Consider the following 19760-nt stretch of genomic DNA (forward strand, 5'->3'; position numbering starts at 1 on the left):
CCACCAACGATCATGTAAATCACGTGTTGTGGTTCTTCCTGCTTGTTCTTCATGTTTGAGTCTCTGTCCTAGAAATGGTTTTTAGCTCGGTCGCTCAAGAATTCTCGAAGGTGACCCTCGTGGAATAGACGGGCCACCTCCTCCCTTAGTTGTCTGCAGTCTTCGATTTTATGATCATGTGTATCATGGTATTTGCATGTTTGATTAGGGTTTTTTGGGATGGATCGGTTTGTAGGGGTCTGGGCCATCTAGTATCTTTGATTCTCCCAATGGCTGACACAACACCTGATGCGTCGATGTTGAAGTTGTATTCTGAAAATTGTGGTGCTTTAGTGGGATTGGCATGTTTATCGAAGCCACTTTTGCTCATGATCCCTCGAGAGCTCTGTCTTCGATCTTTCCTTCGATCATTTTGGATGGGATTGCATCCTGGGCCGATGTTTCTACGGTCTGCATTATATGGTAGATACCGATCTCTGCTCGACCGAGGTTCTCTGTCGATATCCCTTTGAGTTCTGCCGACGGGCCTGTTTGGATAAGCGGAATCGGAAGGGGTCCGCAATTGATCATCCTCGATCCTGATCTTCAGCTGGTACCGATTATGTACATCGGCCCAGGTTACCGCTGGATATTCAATTAAATTATGCTTTAGCTATCGTGATGCCACCGAACTTCATTCGTTCAAACCTTGAGTAAAGGCCTGAACAGCCCAATCGTCTGTGGCCGGTGGTAGTTTCATGCATTCCATCTGAAACCGAGATACAAATTCCCTCAACATCTCGTTGTCTTTTTATTTCATCTTGAAGAGGTCTGATTTTCTAGTCGCGACCTTTATTGCTCCAGCATGTGCCTTTACGAAGGAGTCTACAAGCATAGCTAAGGAATCGATGGAATTAGGCGGTAAATTGTGGTACCATATAATTGCTCCTTTCGACAAGGTTTCTCCAAATTTCTTTAGTAGAACAGATTCAATCTCATCGTCTTCTAAGCCATTGCCCTTTATTGCACATGTATAAGAAGTGACGTGCCCATTAGGGTCAGTGGTCCCGTTGTACTTAGGAATTTCTGGCATTCGGAATTTCTTCGGAATGGGTTTCGGTGCCGCACTCGGAGGAAAAGGCTTCTGCACAAATTTCTTTGAATCCATACCTTTTAAAATCGGCGGCGCCTCCGATATTTGCTCTACCCAGGAGTTATATGTCTCTACTTTCTTATCATTTGCATAGATTTTATTTTCTCCCGATTCAATCCACTTAGTGAGCTCCTCGAATATTTTTATAATGGCGGGGTCAGTCTCCGATTCGTTGGCATTCGAAATTTCCGGTACAGGCTCGGTCTTTTGAACGACTTCTGGTTCGATTCTACTCCGTGTTCGGTGTTGATTTTATAGTTGTGCTATAGCGGCCTGTTGAGCCTGTAATATTTCAAATATCAATTGGAGGCTAACTCCACCATCTTCTCCGCCCTGTGTACTTCGACCACTTGATCGAACTTCCCTGTGTATACTACCTTCTGGCTCAACATCCAAATTTGCATTTAGGGCGACAGGTGAACTGACATCGATGGGATTTGCAATTGGTGCTTCCTCGAGGTCGGCCTGAGGAACCTCAATTCCTAGGGCGGCTATGTTGTCGTTTTCCCCATGAAATCCATGGTTGTTGTCACCATGTGTAGGTGCTGCTTGTGAGTTTGACATGTTTGTCCTGAAAATAAAGATTCTTACGAGAGCAAGTGTAAAGCAGTGTGTGTTATTGAAATTAGTATTAAGCAATCACAATTATCCTTAGCCCCACAGTGGGCGCCAAACTGTTTACCCTTAAAATTGGATAACAATTAAACTTATAAAATGGTTCTAAGGACAAGTGATTCCACACAATACCAATTGATAAATATGAGGATGAATAATAGAAATTAACAATAAAGTAAAGAAAACCACTGTTAGAATGAAACTCAGCCCTTGAGTTTGGACACCCTTGAACTAGTTGATGCAAGAACTATGAAAGCATAACAAGCTGAGTAACAATGGTGAGAACAATAAAGAAAATTATATTATTTTTTCTGTCTGTCCAAAACATGTCCTACAAATGATTAGAACCCCCAACAAATGATTAGAACCCCCCTTTATATAGTAGAGGAGTTTCACTTATGGTACAATTCTAATTACAGAAAGAAACCCCATGATTAGCTAATTAACCGTTTCTGATTTGATCCGTTCCGAGATTTATGCCATGATCTTCGACCAGTCACCGAGATTTACGCCATGATCCTCGGTCAGCCACGGATATTTTGCCTTTATGCTATCTTTGATCTTGCTCGATGTCTGTCTCATTTGGCTTCAATCGTTACTAACCTCGATCTCGACAGGTACCTCGGTTCTAAGCTCGGTACCTTATCCTCGTGATATGGCCTATTCCGTTACGAGACCATCCTTCGATGTAAACTCCCGGTCTTGGTCAAACAGTAAAATCGGATGGGCCTGATTTTAACCGTGTACAATATCTGTTCATTGTTTTTACAAAAAAGGGCCAAAATTATCCCAAAGTACGCAAAATTCAGGGCATTTGCCTTACTTTATAACTTTGGGCTAGTCTTGCCCCTCCCGTTAATAGAAAGCGCCAGAAATGCCTTTAATTTTGACGAAAACTAACCGAGAATAACTAATTTACCTAATTATGTTATTAGTTTAACAGAAGAGGGCAAATATGAATCTCCTCGATCGTAAACTTTAAGGGCATTTCAGTTCACTGCTAATATGCAACTTATAGTATGCAACATCTTTCACCGCTTTAAGGCATCACATAGAGCAAATTTTGTGCCATTGTTAAGCAACGTAGAGTGACATTTTTATTCTCCAACAATAGTTTATATAAAGTTTTTGAATAACAAGAACAATGCCAAATAATTTCAGTAATTATTCCTTAACAAACTAAGTAGGACTAATAATACTCTTGTGATTCTTCAACATTATTAAAGGGAGGGGGCTCGACCTGAAGCCTTTAAATAGAGTCCCATCTGCCTCCCCGGTTCCACGTGCCTTTACTAGTAAAGGCTCCCATTGCGAGAAGTTGAAATTGTTGAGTGAGGAAGAAATTGCAGGAAGTAAAGGAAGTCTTTTCTTCCAAAATTCACTCCTGAAGTCACGTCTTTCAGTGCTGGGATGGAAGTTATGTACTTTCAAGTTGCTCTTTGCCCAAACCCCTCCTTCCAACTTAGTTAGAAATATCAACTCTAAATAGTTTTAGCATTTCTTGAGTTAAAAAGGTATTCACCAAGAAATTTTATTGATTCCGTTCAGCGAAAGGAAAGTTGTCCTTCTATCACGAGTTTTATACCCTAGGATCATCCAGGTTAACCTGCATGAGTTTTGCTATTCATACATGAGCATAGAGGCAGCTTCTTTAAGAAATTATGAATATCTAAAAGTAGTTTTGACTCAAGACTATCCAAAGAGTTCCAAGGGGTAAGTTATAAGATGACTTCGACATAGGGGTATTAGAATAATTTATCAGCAAAGAACTTTAAAAAGTTTATAAGTCTACTTCTGATTATCTTATGATCGTATATATCTTCGTCGAGATAATAGGACAAACATAACTTTGTTGTCTACCATAACACTTTATGTTGTTAATCTCCTAACACATCAAAGACCACCAACCTCCAGGAAATAAGGGTGAGAAACAGAAATATTAAAAAGAGAACGTCAAAAATTAAAATAATATAATTTTTTGGTATTATAATATTTTACGTAGCTCTCCTGGAATTTCAACTATTTAATTTGCACGCCCTGCAGTTGATGAAATACTAGGATTTTCCGTTACGAGGTTGGTGTGAAAATGAAAATTTTACTTCATATATAATGATAAAATCCTGTTGAGATTATTCGCGACAAGGTGAGTGTAGCTCCTATTGAGGATAAGATGCGGAAAGCACAGTTTAGGTGGTTTGGTCATATGAGGAGGAGGAACACAGATGCCCTGATGAGAAGGTGTAAGAGGTTGATATTGGAGGGCCTACGGAGAGGTAGAGGTAGGCCAAAGAAAAGGAGGGAAGAGGTGATTAGGCAAGACATGGCGCAGCTTTAGCTGACCGAGGACATGACCCTTGATAGGAAGGTATGGAGGTCGAGGATTAATTAGGGTAGTGGAGTAGGTAGTCTAGAGTGTTCATAACAGTAAAATTGGCATACAGCCTCGCTTTCTGTGGGCAGTAGGTTTTATGACTGTGGATTACCTTATTACCTTATTATTTTTATTCTGCTTTTATATATCTTTTTGGTACTGTCCCTTCTTGTCTATATTTTTATTAATGTAGTGCTTATACTTTCCTCAGCCGATGGTCTATTGGAAATAACATCTCTATCCTCACAAGGTAGGGGTAAGGTCTGCGTACACACTACCCTTCCCAGACCCCACGGTATAAAATAAGACCGGGTATATTGTTGTATATAATGATAAAATCAAACAGTATTAGTCTATGTCAACAAAATTAAGCAATGTATGAACTTACCAAATGCTTACTACTTTTTCCGTCTTTCATTCCCAGTGAGACAAGAGTACACTATTTTTCTCATTTAGTTTGTCCCCCTTCTCTCGCGTGTGTATATATATATATATATATAATATATATATATATATATATATATTGTATACAGTCAAAATCGAGCTCGCCTACGACATGGTAGGTCAGGTTCAAAACATGGCAATAAAGGACTGAAAATCGACCCCAAGTCCCACCGAGGTAGAACCCGGGGTTGGAACGACCGCCTTTGAGAATATCGAGGTCGTGATCCCGGAATCGATCCTAGCCCCGAATGATCTCGAAGAAGAATTTTTAGCATAACAGAAGACCGAAATATCCGTGACCGGTCGGATATTGCGGCGAGAATCTCGGCACATATCAATGAGGAACTGGCAATCGGCAAATCAAGAGATTTTTTAGCTTTTATAGAATTGTACCTAAAGTAAGATTCCTCTACTATATAAAGGGGGTCTGATGATTCACTTAAGATATGGTAACACACATTCCAAAGCAATACATTATTATTTTTCGCTTTAAGTTCTTGTTCTTCTCTATCGTGATACTGATCAAAGTGCATCTGGCTCGAGGGTAGCTAACCTTCTGAAATTGAAACTGTCCAATTCGTATGATTTGAATTTACTTTATCATTGTTTATTCCAATTATAATTTAATTTATCACTTTGTATCAAGTTAATCCGCGTATCCTTAAAACCACTTACAAATTCAATTGTTATCCGATTTTGAGGGTAAACAGTTTGGCCCCACCATGGGGCTAAGGATAATAGTGGTTATTTGATACAAATTTTCATAACACACACTACTTTACACTTGTTCTTTGAAGTGTCTCTAATTTCAGGCTAAAGCTCAAAATGTCAAACTCTTAATCAGCACCCCTACATGTTGACAATGAGTCCAGCCATCACGGTAAAAATAATAACATAGCGCCCAGTGACGAGGTACTGCCCATTGATCGCGTCGGAATTTTGGTCGCGAACCCGATTGACGCTAATTCACATGTGGCTATCAATGCAAACCTGCCTACCGATCCCGAGAATACCGTCCGTGGTGGAGCCTGATCGGCAGCTCAAAATACACAAAAAATTGGAGGAGATGGGATCAATTTACGGATGATCTTCGAAATATTACAGGCTCAACAGGCGGCGATAGCTCAATTACATAACCAAAATCGCGCACCGAGCAGAATTGAACCCGATCCGTCTCGGGAAGTCACCTGCAGGGATGAACCAGTCCAAGAGAGGTCGAATGAAAACGAATCGGGGACTAACCCCGATATCATAAAGATGCTCGGGTAGAGTCAGGGGAGAAGAAAATCGAAAATAATGGCAAAAAGGTAGAAACCTACAATTTCACGGTCGACCAAATCTCGGGCGCACCGTCGATATTGAAAGGCCTAGATTCCACGAAGTTCGTGCAAAAACTTTTTCCTCCGAGCGAGGCTCCATAGCCGATCCATAAGAAGTTTTGCATGCTTGAGATTCCTAAGTACAATGGAACGACCGACCCAAACGAGCATGTTACCTCCTACACATGTGCCATAAAAATGAATGAATTAGAGGATGATGAGATCGAGTCTGTCTTGTTGAAAATGTTCGGAGAGACCCTGTCAAAAGGAGCTATGATATGGTATCATGACTTACCTTTTAATTTTATCGATTCATTTGCGATGCATGAAGATTCTTTCATAAAAGCACACGCTGGGGCTATCCAGGTCGAGACCAGGAAGTCGGACCTTTTCAAAGTAAAATAGAAGGATAATGAGATGCTCAGAGAGTTCGTGTCCCGGTTTCAAATTGAACGGATTGACCTGCCACCGGTCACTGATGATTGGGCCGTTCAGGATTTCACCCAAGGACTCAATATTCGGAGCTCGTTGGCTTCACAGCAATTGAAACAAAACTTGGTGGAATATCTGGCTATCACTTGGGCCAATGTCCATAACCGGTATCAATCAAAAATTAGGGTCGAAGATGATCTGCTTGGGGCCCCTTTCGGGTCCGTGTATCCCGTCAGAATCATCGACAGAGTCCATAGAGAAATCGATCGTGAACCGAGATCAAACAGGGATCGGTATCAGCCGTACAATGGGTACCGAAGAAGCAGTGGGTCCGGACGGAACTCTATGAGAAACGAAAAGAGAAGTGATCGAGGTCAGAGCAACTGGGGACTTATGAGCAAAAACAGCTTCGACAGAAGAAAGAAACACCAAGATTATCGGAGTACAACTTTAACGTCGATGTCGCCGCTATCGTATCTGCCATCGGATGCATCGAAGATACCAAGTGGCCTAAACCTTTACAGTCTGATCCAGCCCAAAGGGATCCCAACCTAATGTGCAAATATCACGATACTCATGGCCACAGAACAGAGACTGCCAAAAATTAAGGGAAGAGGTGGCCCGACTGTTCAACAACGGGTATCTCCGAGAATTCCTGAGTGATCGGGCCAAGAACTACTTCAGGAACATGGATTCTAGTAACCAGACCGAGCAGGAAGAGCCTCAACACGTTATTAACATGATCATCGGTGGAGTCGACATTCCCCAGGGTCCGATGCTGAAGCGCACTAAAGTATCCATCACAAGGGGAAAATGGACTTGGGATTATGTACCGAAAGGAACCTTGTCTTTCAACGACGAAGATGCTGAGGGGATTGTGCATCCCCACAATGATGAACTGGTAATATCGGTACTCATAAATAAATCTCGAATTAAGAATGTGTTAATTGATCCAGGTAGCTCAGCCAACATCATCAGATCAAGGGTCGTGGAACAACTCGACCTACAAGATCAGATCGTACCTGCGATCCGAGTCCTGAACGGGTTCAACATGGCATGCGAGACCACTAAAGAGAAGATAACATTACCGGTGAACATCGCCAGAACCATACAGGAAGCCAAGTTCTATGTAATCGAAGGGGATATGAAATACAACGCCATGTTCGGGAGACTATGGATTCAAAACATGAGGGCAATACCCTCGACACTGCACCAGGTGCTGAAATTCCCAACACCCGGAGGAGTCAAGACGGTTTATGGGGAACAACCGGCTGCCAAGGAGATGTTCCCGGTCGATGAGGTGATCTCGGCATCCATACTCTCAACTTCGGAGGATCCAAATCGGATGGTCAAAGACGGGGCCAAATAGCAGTCACCGACATCAGCCTCGACCAGATCAGATGAACGAGAGGTAGACAAGGACAACGTCTACGGAGTCCCAAGATCTTTCATAGTTCCTGATGATTCTGATGCCACAAAATCAACGGTCGAGGAACTGGAACAAGTCGTATCAACCGAACACTTTCCCGATCGAAAGGTATACCTGGGCACAGGGTTAAGCCCCGAGCTCAGGAAAAAACTCATTCAGTTTCTTCTAGCTATCGAAGATTGTTTCGTTTGGTCCCACCTTGATATCACAGGGATCTTGCTGGAGATAATCACTCACAAGCTAAGCCTGGACCCAAAGTTCCACCCGATCAAGCAGAAGAAGAGACCTTAGTCCGAGGTCAAACATGATTTCATCAAGGACAAGGTATCTAAACTCCTTAAAATAGGGTCCATTCGGGAGGTTAAATACCCGTATTGGTTGGCAAACGCAGTGGTAGTCCCTAAAAAAGGGGGTAAATTAAAAATGTGTGTGGACTATAAGGATTTGAATAATGCTTGTCCCAAGAACTCCTTCCCTTTGCCCAATATCGATCGCATGATCGATGCCACGGCCGGCCACGAGGTCCTCAGTTTTCTTGATGCCTACTCCGGGTACAACTAAATACGGATGAACCCGGGTGATCAGGAAAAAAACCGCCTTCATCGCCAAGTATGGAACGTACTACTATAATGTGATGCCATTTGAATTAAAAAATGACGGTTCCACTTATCAACGCCTAGTAAACCGGATGTTCGAGGGACAAATAGGAAAATCAATAGAGGTTTACAATGACGATATATTGGTTAAGTCCCTATGAGCAGAGGACCATTTAAAACATTTGCAGGAAACCTTCAGCATACTAAAGAAATATAATATGAAGTTGAACCCGGAGAAGTGTGTGTTCGGAGTTGGATTAGGTAAATTCCTCGGATTCATGGTATCTAATCGGGGAATCGAGATCAACCCCGACAAGATCAAATCCATCGAAGATATCACGGTTGTGGACAATGTGAAGTCCGTGCAAAGATTAATCGGATGCATAGCCGCCTTGGAGCGATTCATCTCGAGGTCCTCCGATAAAAGCCACAGATTCTTCTCACTATTGAAGAAGAAGAATAACTTCTCATGAACCCCGGAATGCCAACGGGCCTTGGAGGAACTCAAGCGGTATCTATCGAGCCCGCCGCTGCTTCGCACGCCGAAGACAGACGAACAACTATACTTGTACTTGGCTGTATCGGAGATAGCGGTAAGTGGAGTCTGGTCCGGGAAGAGCAAGGTACGCAATTTACTATTTACTATATTAGCAGGACTCTAGGTGAGGTCGAAACTAGGTACCCTCACCTAGAAAAATTGGCGCTCGCTTTGCTAAGCGCCTCTATGAAGCTGAAACCATATTTTCAATGTCATCCTATATGTGTTGTGACTACGTACCCATTGCAAAATATAATGCATAAACCCGAGCTCTCGGGATGATCGGCCAAATGGGTCGTGGAAATCAGCGGGTACGATATTGAATATTGACCCCGGAGCGCCATTAAATCTCAAATTTTGGCAGACTTCGTGGCCAACTTTACACTGGCCCTAATACCCAAGGTCGAAAGAGAGTTGTTGGTGAACTCGGGGACTTCTTCGGGAATCTGGACCCTCTTTACGGACGGTGCCTCAAACGCAAAAGGGTTTGGACTTGGAATTTTATTGAAGCCACCACCAGGCAATGTATTTAGGCAATCCATTAGGTCCGTAAAATTGACTAACAACGAGGCCGAGTATGAGGCTATGATTGCAGGTCTCGAACTAGAGAAAAGCATGGGGGCGGAAGTAATCGAAGCTAAGTGTGACTCCTCCTGATGGTGAACCAAGTTAATGGGGCGTTCGAGGTTAGAGAGGAACAAATGCAAAGGTCCCTGGATAAGTTGCATGTAACATTACATCGATTCAAGGAGTGGACTCTACAACACGTACCTCGAGCTGAATCAATGCCGCATGATAATGAAAGAAAGATGGGAAGTATATCCTAAATGTCCTGTAGCCTCTCGAAGATAGGTATGGACGTCATCATACTAATCCGCAAGACTCTACTAGACACTTGCTCATGACTTGTAGAACATATGAACCCAGAGCTCTGATACCAATCTGTTACGACCCAAAATCCGCTAGTCGTGATGGCACCTAACCCAACCCGCTAGGTAAGCCAACTAATAAATATACAATTTCAATTAACTTTTTAATAAGACAATTAAACAAAGATATTATCTGAATCTTATACATTCCCCAAGGACTAGTAGTACAAATCATGAGCGTCTAAAAATAGAGTTTACAAAGTTGATATAAAACTAAATACACTTTCTGTTTGAAAATTACATAAATAGAGTTTTAAAATCTAAGGCTACCATGAACAAGAAGCAGCTACAACAGGGACGCAGGTACATCTTCCAATCCAGCTCCCATCGAACACAGCAACATCGACATCCAAAATCTGCATGCAATGTGCAAAAAGTGTAGTATGAGTACAACGGCCACATGTACTCAATAAGTAACAAATCTAACCTTAGGTTGAAGTAGTGACGAGCTAGAATATGGTCGGGTCCAACACCAATAGCCAACAACTATTTATAACAATGTAGAGCATATAAATAAGGAAGTAATTCCGAAATAAAATGCTCGACTTTATCACAATTTCCCGAAAATAGTTCCGCTTTTCAAGAATAGCAGTGAAAACCCAAATCCTTTACAAAATCGTCGAAAAGTATGAGATAGTTTGAAAACTGTAAATTTTATCAAAAATCCTTTCCAAAATGAGTAAGATGTTTCATTTCTTTTCCAGATAGAAAGTGCGAAATACCTCTATATGCTCACATATCAATGCGTGTAAAAGTCATGAATGACGTGACACCGTACATCATGAGGAAAATGCGTCTCTATGCATGTATGTCATGTATGCATTCCAATGTCATGTATCTCAGAGATGAATCATGTACTCACAATCTCAGAGTACTTAATCTCACTGCTTCGCACTTTTCACTCATCATGCTCAACCACTCAGTACTGTATATGGCCCATACGGCCCAAGGAAATCCATCCAGTAACATATACAACAGTGACTATAAGTCACCCATTACCGAGGAAAAAGGGTAATCCAACCCTGTGGAGAAATCCATCTCCAGGTAATAAGTACTTCGGACAAATCCATGTCCAGGGAAATCCATCCCTCAATAGTATCATCCGCGCTAACTAGGGTGTGTTACAGACTCCGGAGGGGCTCCTGCATCCCAAGTGCTATCATAATCACCAATATAACCGCTGCGGCGTGCAGCCCGATCCCATAACTGTCACTCACAATCAGGCTCTCGGCCTCACTTAGTCATCAATCTCTCCAGTCTCACCCACGGGCTCACAATGTCATGAAAACTGACCCAGAACAATGATATGATATATCAATAAGTAATAACTAAGACTAAGATATGATATAAATGCATGAATATGACTGAGTACGAAATATCAATGACATCAGTGAGATGACAGCAAGCAACGACCTCTATGGGTCCTAAAAATATCAGCATAAAGCCTAAATATGATATCTAGCATGATTGACAACTCAGTTACTTTATCACATGGTGAAAACACAGATATCAACGAAAATATGGCCACTATACAGTGCCATGGAAACAATGGAATCAAAATTCACAGGGTGCATGCCCACACGCCCATCACCTAGCATATGCGTCACCTCAATACCAATCACACAACACGTAATTTGGGGTTTCATACCCTTAGTACTAAGTTTAGAAAAGTTACTTATCTTGAACAAGCCAATTCCATCACCGAGAAAGCCAAGCGATGCTCCAAAAATGCTATCACGTGCGTAGCGACCTCCGAACGACTCAAAACTAGGCAAAAGAAACTCAGATACATCACTTAAAGTCCAAGGGAGCATTTACAAATGATAAAGATTGAATTCTACATCAAATTCCAAATCCGGCCAAGAATCACACCGGGACCCACGCCTCGAAACTCGACAAAACTCACAAAATCCGACAACCCAATCAATTACGAGTCCAACAATAATAGTTTCACTCAAATCCGACTCCAAATCGGTGTTCAATACTCAAAAATTCATATTATGAAACTTTAGGCCAAAATGCCCAATTCCCTCTTTAAAATTCATCAACAAATTGCTAAAATCGAAGATAGATTTATGGAATATAATCAAAACTGAGTAGAGAACACTTACCCCAATCCTTGTGATGAAATTTGCTTAAAATATCGCCTCAATCGGAGTCCCACATCTCAAAATATAAAGAAAGAACCAAAACCTCAATTTTTATAACTCTGCCCAGCTATTCTGCATTTACGGTCAAATTGTCTCATTTGTGACCACCGCTTCTGCGGTTATTCCTCGCTTCTGCAAAATAACCTCACTCAGCAAAACCTCTCACCTGCGGTCCTTAAGTCGCTTCTGCGATCGCGCTTCTGCGCACTTGAACCGCATTTGCGATTGCGCAGGTGCGTCCAAGCACCCGCACCTGCGATCCTCACGCCCAGCTCCCTTTCTCGCTTCTGCGATGGCACTGCCGCTTTTGCGGCTCCGAACCAGAACAAAAGAATCTTCAACAATGCAACATGAATGAAAATCATCCGAACCTTGTCCGAAACTCACCCGAGCCACTCGGGACCCCGTCCAAATATACCACGAAGTCCCATAACATAACACGAACCTACTCGATGCCTTAAAACACACAAAACAACATCGAAACGACGAATCACGCCTCAATTCAAAATCATTGAACTTTAAAATTTCAACTTCCACAACCGATGCCGAAACCTATCAAATCACGTCTAATTGACCTCAAATTTTGCACACAAGTCACATTTGACATTACGGACCTGCTCCAACTTCCGAAATCGGAATCCGACCCCGATATCAAAGTATCCACTCCCAGTCACACTTTCCAAAATTTCAACTTTCCACATTTCAAGCCAAATTCTACTACGGACCTCCAAACCACAATCAGGACGCGCTCCTAAGTCCAAAATCACCCAACGGGGCTAACGGAACTATCAGAAAAATCCAATCGGAGGACAAATGCTAAAAAGTCAAAACTTGGTCAAACCTTTCAAATTTAAAGCTTCTAGTTGAGAATCATTCCTCCAAATCAATTCTGAATGACCTGAAAGCCAAAATCGACGATTCACATAAGTCATAATACATCCTACGGAGCTACTCATGCCCTCAAACAATCAAGCAAAATACAAATGCTCAAAACGGCCGGTCGGGTCATTACACTTGATGGCTTGAGATGGAAATGAACAAGGGTTCTTGCAAAGGATCTCAAATAACCAAAGTATAACTGCCAGAAAGTACTGAAATTGTGAAGGTACGAGGGTAGAAGGTTTGAACGTAAAGTTGGAATGAACAAAGGAAGAGGTATTTATAGTATTTCAATGGCGGTTCACATCCAGTAATGGCTGAACGGTGGCTGACATACATTTAATGCCATTAAGACTTGACTGACGATACGTTTTATTTGTTTGGTCGTTTCCGTCGCGGGGTATCGAAGTAAGAATCGGAAGCTTATGTCATTTCTCGTCGTCTACTCTCCGAAAAACGAGGGGACTATCTATATACGATCGAAATCGAGCTCACCTACGATATGGTAGGTCAGGTTTGGAACTTGGCAATAAAGGACTAAAGATCGACCCCAAGTCCGACCGGGCTAGAACCTGGGGTTGGAATGACCGCCTTCGAGAATATCGAGGTCGTGATCCCGGAATCGATTCTAGCCCTGAATGAGCTCGGAGAAGCATTGTTAGCATAATAGAAGACCGAAATATTCGTGACCGGTAGGATATTGCAGCGAAAATCTCAGCACGTATCAATGAGGAACTGACAATCGACAAATCAAGAGATTTTACCTTTTATAGAATTGTACCTAAAGTTGGACTCCTCTATTATATAAAGGGTGTCTGATGCTTCACTTAAGACATGGTAACACGCATTCCAAAGTAATACATTATTATTTTTCTCTTTAAACTCTTGTTCTTCTGTATCGTGATATTGATCAAAGTGCATCTGGCTCGAGGGTGGCTAACCTTCCGAAATCGAAACTATCCAATTCGTGTGGTTTGAATTTACTTTATCATTGTTTATTTCAATTGCAACTTAATTTATCACTTTGTATCAAGTTAAGCCGCGTATCCTTAAACCACTTATAAATTCAATTGTTATCCGATTTGAGTGTAAGCAATATATATATATATATATTGCTTACACTCAAATCGGCATATTTTCTATTTTAATTTTTTTCAAATAAAGAAGTTGGCATATTTTCTATTTTAATAATTTGCTTATTTAAAAATCTTTTGGTAAGGATATTAATGGATCTTGATAAATAATGTTTTAGCTAAAATAATAAATGTTGCCATAATAAATAAATTATAAGTTATAAGGAGAGATCTGCTTAAACATTCTTTACCTAAAATTGAAGGTCCGAAAGTTCCATCACAATTATAAGTATTAATTTTGATTTTAATTTGATTTTGGGAAAATCAGTTTTGAGTTTAATTTTTAAAATATGTTATTAAATCAAGACTGTAAAGTAAAGACAAGTATAGAGAGAAACTGATATATTATTCAAACTTCAAACTTATGTACATAATGAACTGAATTCTCCTCTATTTATAAAAGAAAGGAAGTTGTTGTGTAAGCTGCAAGCTGCTGTGTAAGCAGCTACTGCAAACTGCTGCTGCAAGCTGCTTGTAAGCTGTTGTGTAAGCTACTGTGTAAGCTGCTTGTAAGCTGCTACTCTAAGCTGTTGTGTAAGCTGCTACTGTACCAGATATAGATAATCTTCTACCATGGGTAATATGTATCCATAACGGAGTACCAAAAAGGATAAGCTTCTTCAGGAGGCTTATTTCAAATAGAGTACTAAATAGATAAACATATTTACGACGAAGTCTCATATGGATAAACTTCTTCAAGAAGCTTAATTACAACGGAGTACTAAATGAACATCCATAATATAATATATTTATAACACTCCCCCTTGGATGTTCATTGAAAGATAATATGCCTCATTAAAACCTTACTAGAAAAAAACCCTGGGGGAAAAAATCCTAGTGAAGGAAAAAGAGTACACATATTTAGTAATACGCATTGCTAGCTGCCTCATTAAAAACCTTTTAAGAAAAAACCTGTGGGAAAAAAGAGTACATCGCGTATTTTACTCCCCCTGATAAATACCTTGTTTCAAATATTTGAGTCTCCGCATTCCAATCTTGTAAACCATCTTCTCAAAAGTTGAAGCTGGTAAAGATTTTGTGAATAAATCTGCCGGATTGTCACTTGAACGGATTTGTTGCACATCAATGTCACCATTTTTCTGAAGATCGTGTGTGTAGAATAATTTTGGTGAAATATGCTTTGTTCTATATCCTTTTATAAATTCTCCCTTCAATTGGGCTATGCATGCAACATTATCTTCGTATAAAATTATAGGTCTTTTCTCACATTCCAAACCATATTTTTCTCGAATAAAATGAATTATTGATCTTAACCATACGCATTCCCTACTTGCTTCATGAATAGCTATTATTTCAGCATGATTTGAAGAAGTAGCAACAATAGATTGCTTTGTGGAGGGCCATGATATGATAGTACCTCCACATGTAAACACGTACCTGGTTTAAGATCTAGCTTTATGGGGATCAGATAAATAACCTGCATCTGCATAACTAACAAGATCTGCACTATCTTTGTTAGCATAAAATAAAACCATATCAAGAGTTCCCTTTAAATATTGCAATATATGTTTAATCCCGTTACAATGTCTCCGTGTAGGAGAAGAACTATATCTTGCTAGTAAATTAACAGAAAATGCTATGTCAGGCTTTGTAGCATTAGCAAGATACATTAGTGCACCAATTGCACTAATTGCACCAATTGCACTAAGATAGGGTACTTCGGGACCAAGGAGTTCCTCATCTTCTTCTTGAGGTCGTAACAAATCCTTATTCACTTCAAGTGATTGAACAACCATTGGTATACTCAATGGGTGCGCTTTGTCCATGCAAAAGCATTTTAAGACCCTATTGTATAAGCAGATTGATGGATAAAGATCCCGTCTGCTGAATTTTCAATTTGCAGACCAAGACAAAGTTTTGTCTTTCCAAGATCTTTCATCTTAAATTCTTTCTTAAGATATTCAATTGCCTTTTGGAGCTCTTCTGGAGTTCCAACAAGATTTATGTCATCAACATAAATAGCAAGTATAACAAATTCTGAAGCCATTTTCTTTATAAAAATACATGGACAAATAACATCATTTATGTAACCCTCTTTCAGCAAATATTCACTGAGGCAATAAAGAATTATCTCAAATTACTTAAAATACTACTTACTTTTAACACACCTTATACATCTTGCTATCATGGTCATGTGGTACCTTGTATGACACTAGTCCATAAATACGGGGTGTTGTAGCTTGGACCGTATTTTATCTCAAAATGTCAAACTTCGACGAAATTTATTTTCTTTGATTTGCTTACCCTCTCACCTTCACGAATTTACTCATCATTTGTTCAAAGTAGCATAATGCTTATAATCTCAAAATAATCTCATTCCCGAACTTACGTCGATTAACTTACGACGAAAGTTTAACATACGAAAATGCGAGATGTAACATCTCATCTCCGAGATTCCACCAATTTACTTATGGCGTACTTTCACGTACGAAAACATGAGGTGTAACATCATTCCCCCCTTTGGAACATTCGTCCTCGAATGTTGACTGATGCACTTATCATTATCATAACCTATAGCTCTTGCGAATATTGTAGTACTCTCCTTCCTATCTAGGCAACTGTTCTATGAATAAATCCAAAGGCCAGGGCATTCCCCCCCTTTAGGTCTCTTTCTCACACCATGACTTGTGGTCAGAATCCTCCCTATCTCGTAATTTTTCCTACCATCTGTCATGCAACTTGTACGACTCTGACCTTATAAGTGCGCTTATGCGACTCTTCTCTCCTTTTTCCTCCGTCTTTTAGCCAATCTCTAGGCCTCACTTTGTAAACATATACAGAGCTTGATAAGTGTCACGACCTAAAATCTAACCATGGTCGTGATGGCGCCTATCGTGTTTCAAGGCAAGCCTATTTCCTAAAATATTACTACTAAATCGATTATAAGAATTTAATAAAACATTTCCATCATTTGAATTTTTCATAAACTAAATCAACTCTGAATATAATTATAGAAAATACGGAAACGAGCCCCAAACATCGGAGTGTCCCTAAGTCATGAGCATCTAAATCAATTAACTAAGAAATAAAACTGTCTAACTGTCAATACAGACCAAAAGAAGAAATGATAAAAGGAGTAACAAGGTCCTGCGGACCCTAGCAGCTACCTTGCAGTCTCCAACGATAGCCGGCCTGAACTCAACGATCGCCACGCTCTAACTCACTTGGATCTGCACATAAAGTGCAGTGTGTAGTGTGAGTACAACCGACTCAGTAATAACAGAAATAACTAAGGAATTGAGTAGTAGTGACGAGCTAAGTAGAACAATTCAATTATTTCTTTATCACAATTTAAAATAAACAGGTAAATTCCATCAACTCAATAAATGTTACAAAGCAATTAACAAGTAAAATGCAGCAACAGCAAAAGCAATGAATCCTCACAGCAATGTCACTCCATCACTCAGCACTCGCACTCAGCACTCAACACTCAATAGGTACATGCGCTCACTGGGGTGTGTACAGACTCCGGAGGGGCTACCAAAGCCCAAGCGCTAAGCACGGACAACTCATGTGCTGCACGGACAACTCACGTGCCATAATATCAATCCCTGGATCCGCACGGTCAACTCACGTGCTATGCGAACAACTCACGTGCTAAGGTAACAATACCTGGATCTGCACGGACAACTCACGTGCCTCAATCAAATACATCACAACAGGCCCTCAGCCTCACTCAGTCATGTACCTCTCTAGCCTCACCATCATCAACAAATAAGGGAAACACAGCCCACGTCAAGTATCACAACATATCAGCAAAATAATAGGGACTGAGGTAAGCATGTACAATAATATCTATGACTGAGTGCGAATAATGTGAGCATGAATAAAGCCTAAGCATGATCTCTAACATGAAGGCAAACAAGTTCAACAACAAATAAAAACATAACCACAAATAATAGCCATTAGGCCTCACGGCCTCATGGGACGGACCAAGTCTCAATCCCTCACGATGCACACCCACACGCACCACCTAGCATGGGTATCACTTCCAAACAATCACGTGATGTCAAATCTCCGGGTTTATACCCTCAAAGCCAGAGTTAAAACTGTTACTTACCTTAACAAAAATCCTACTCCGTAATGCCCTCGTCTCTAGACTCGATCTCCAAAAGCTCCGAATCTAACCAAAATCAGAATACTATTATCAACATAGGCTACAAAATCGAATTCCACATTAAAAACTACATAAATAGGCCAAAAATCCGAAATCGGCAAAAACCCGGCCCCCGGGCCCACGTCACGAAACCAGTCAAAAATGGAAGAATTGGAAATCTCGTCCTCTCCCGAGTCTAACCATATAAAATTCATCAAAATCGGACTCCGTTTGATCCCTCAAATCCTCACTTAAAACTCTCCAAAACACAAGCCCCAACTCCCTCAATTTCACCCTAAACCCCTACAAAATTCATGGCTAATCAATGGAAAAACATCATAAACGCGTGTAATTAAACCCAAGCGACTTACCTCACTGATATCTCATGATTCTCCCTTGAAAAGCACTGCCCTAAATCTCAAAACCGTTCAACAATGGTGGAAAAAGGGCAAATATTCGTGAAGGGTTACTTTTATAGGTTCAGCCCCAGGGATTCCGCGCCTGCGGACCCTTTCTCGCTTCTGCGCAACCGCACCTGCGGAAAAATTCATTGCAGGTGCGGAACTCACTTATGAGCCCAGGTTTCGCATCTGCGGGCAACCTGTCGCACCTGCGCTTGCGCACCTGCGCGTGATATGCTGCATCTGCGAGGCCAGCATGCTTCCTCCCTTCCGCATCTGCGCCCCGGGTCTCACACTTGCGAGCTCGCACCTACGTATCCCGCCTAGCCCAACACTGCCCGCATCTGCAAACTATCCTTGCTCACCAGCGACCTCGCACCTGCGACTTTTCCTTCCGCAGATGCGGAATTAGCAGTAACAGCAGCTTCAGCTGCATTTCCCAACTTCCAAACTTCTCGTTAACCATCTGAAATCATCCCGAGCCCCTCGGGACCTCAACCAATAATTTTCACAAGTCATATATCACTACCCGAAATTAGTCGAACCTCCGTAACACCCAAAACAACACCAAAACACCAAATCAACCTCGGATTCAAGCCTAAGAACTTCTAAACTTCCAAGAATTCGCCAACGATGCCGAAACCTATCAAACCACGTCCGAATGACCTCAACTTTTGCAAAAACGTCACAAATGACACTAAAAATCTACTCCAACTTTCGGAATTCCATTCCGGCCCCGATACCTAATTTTCCACTGCCGACCAAAAGCGTCAAATTTCTAACTTTCGCCAATTCCAGCCTAATTCTACCACAGACCTCCAAATTACATTCTGGACACACCCCTAAGTATAAAATCACCCAACAAAGCTAACCAAATCATAAAAATACACATCCAAATTTGTTTACTCATAAGTCAACTTCCGGTTGACTTTTCTAACTTAACTTTTTAACTAAGAGACTAAGTATCTTATTTCACTCCAAAACTACTCTGAACCCAAACCTACCAACTCGATACAACTCAACACACCTGAACAACACATAAATGAGCAGAAATGGGGAAAACAGGGCTACAACTCTCAGAACGACTGACCGGGTCATTATAATAAGATATCCCTCTAGGCATCTATGGGTATACTGAAATTCTTCACTCGGTACTTTGTTGATCTTACAAATATTGTTATACCTTATTTCATAGATCCATTTATCCATCTGTATGACTTTACTGCCATGACTATTACTTTGATTTATCGTTACTGAGGTCTGCTACCAACTCAA

The 19760-nt window shown here is 41.0% G+C and overlaps 1 protein-coding gene across 1 annotated transcript in view; it reads right to left on the reverse strand.

Annotated features, from left to right (window-relative positions):
* Nucleotides 1-1384: 1384 nt before the first annotated feature.
* LOC138896222 (uncharacterized) overlaps nucleotides 1385-19760 on the reverse strand; it is a 38517-nt gene continuing 20141 nt past the window's right edge. Inside the window, exon 6 of the mRNA XM_070181009.1 lies at nucleotides 1385-1703. Within this exon, the coding sequence (XP_070037110.1) occupies nucleotides 1385-1703 (319 nt within the window). The remainder of the gene's footprint in view (nucleotides 1704-19760) is intronic.

Source organism: Nicotiana tomentosiformis, chromosome 7 (assembly GCF_000390325.3).
Source record: "Nicotiana tomentosiformis chromosome 7, ASM39032v3, whole genome shotgun sequence".
NCBI lineage: Eukaryota > Viridiplantae > Streptophyta > Magnoliopsida > Solanales > Solanaceae > Nicotiana > Nicotiana tomentosiformis.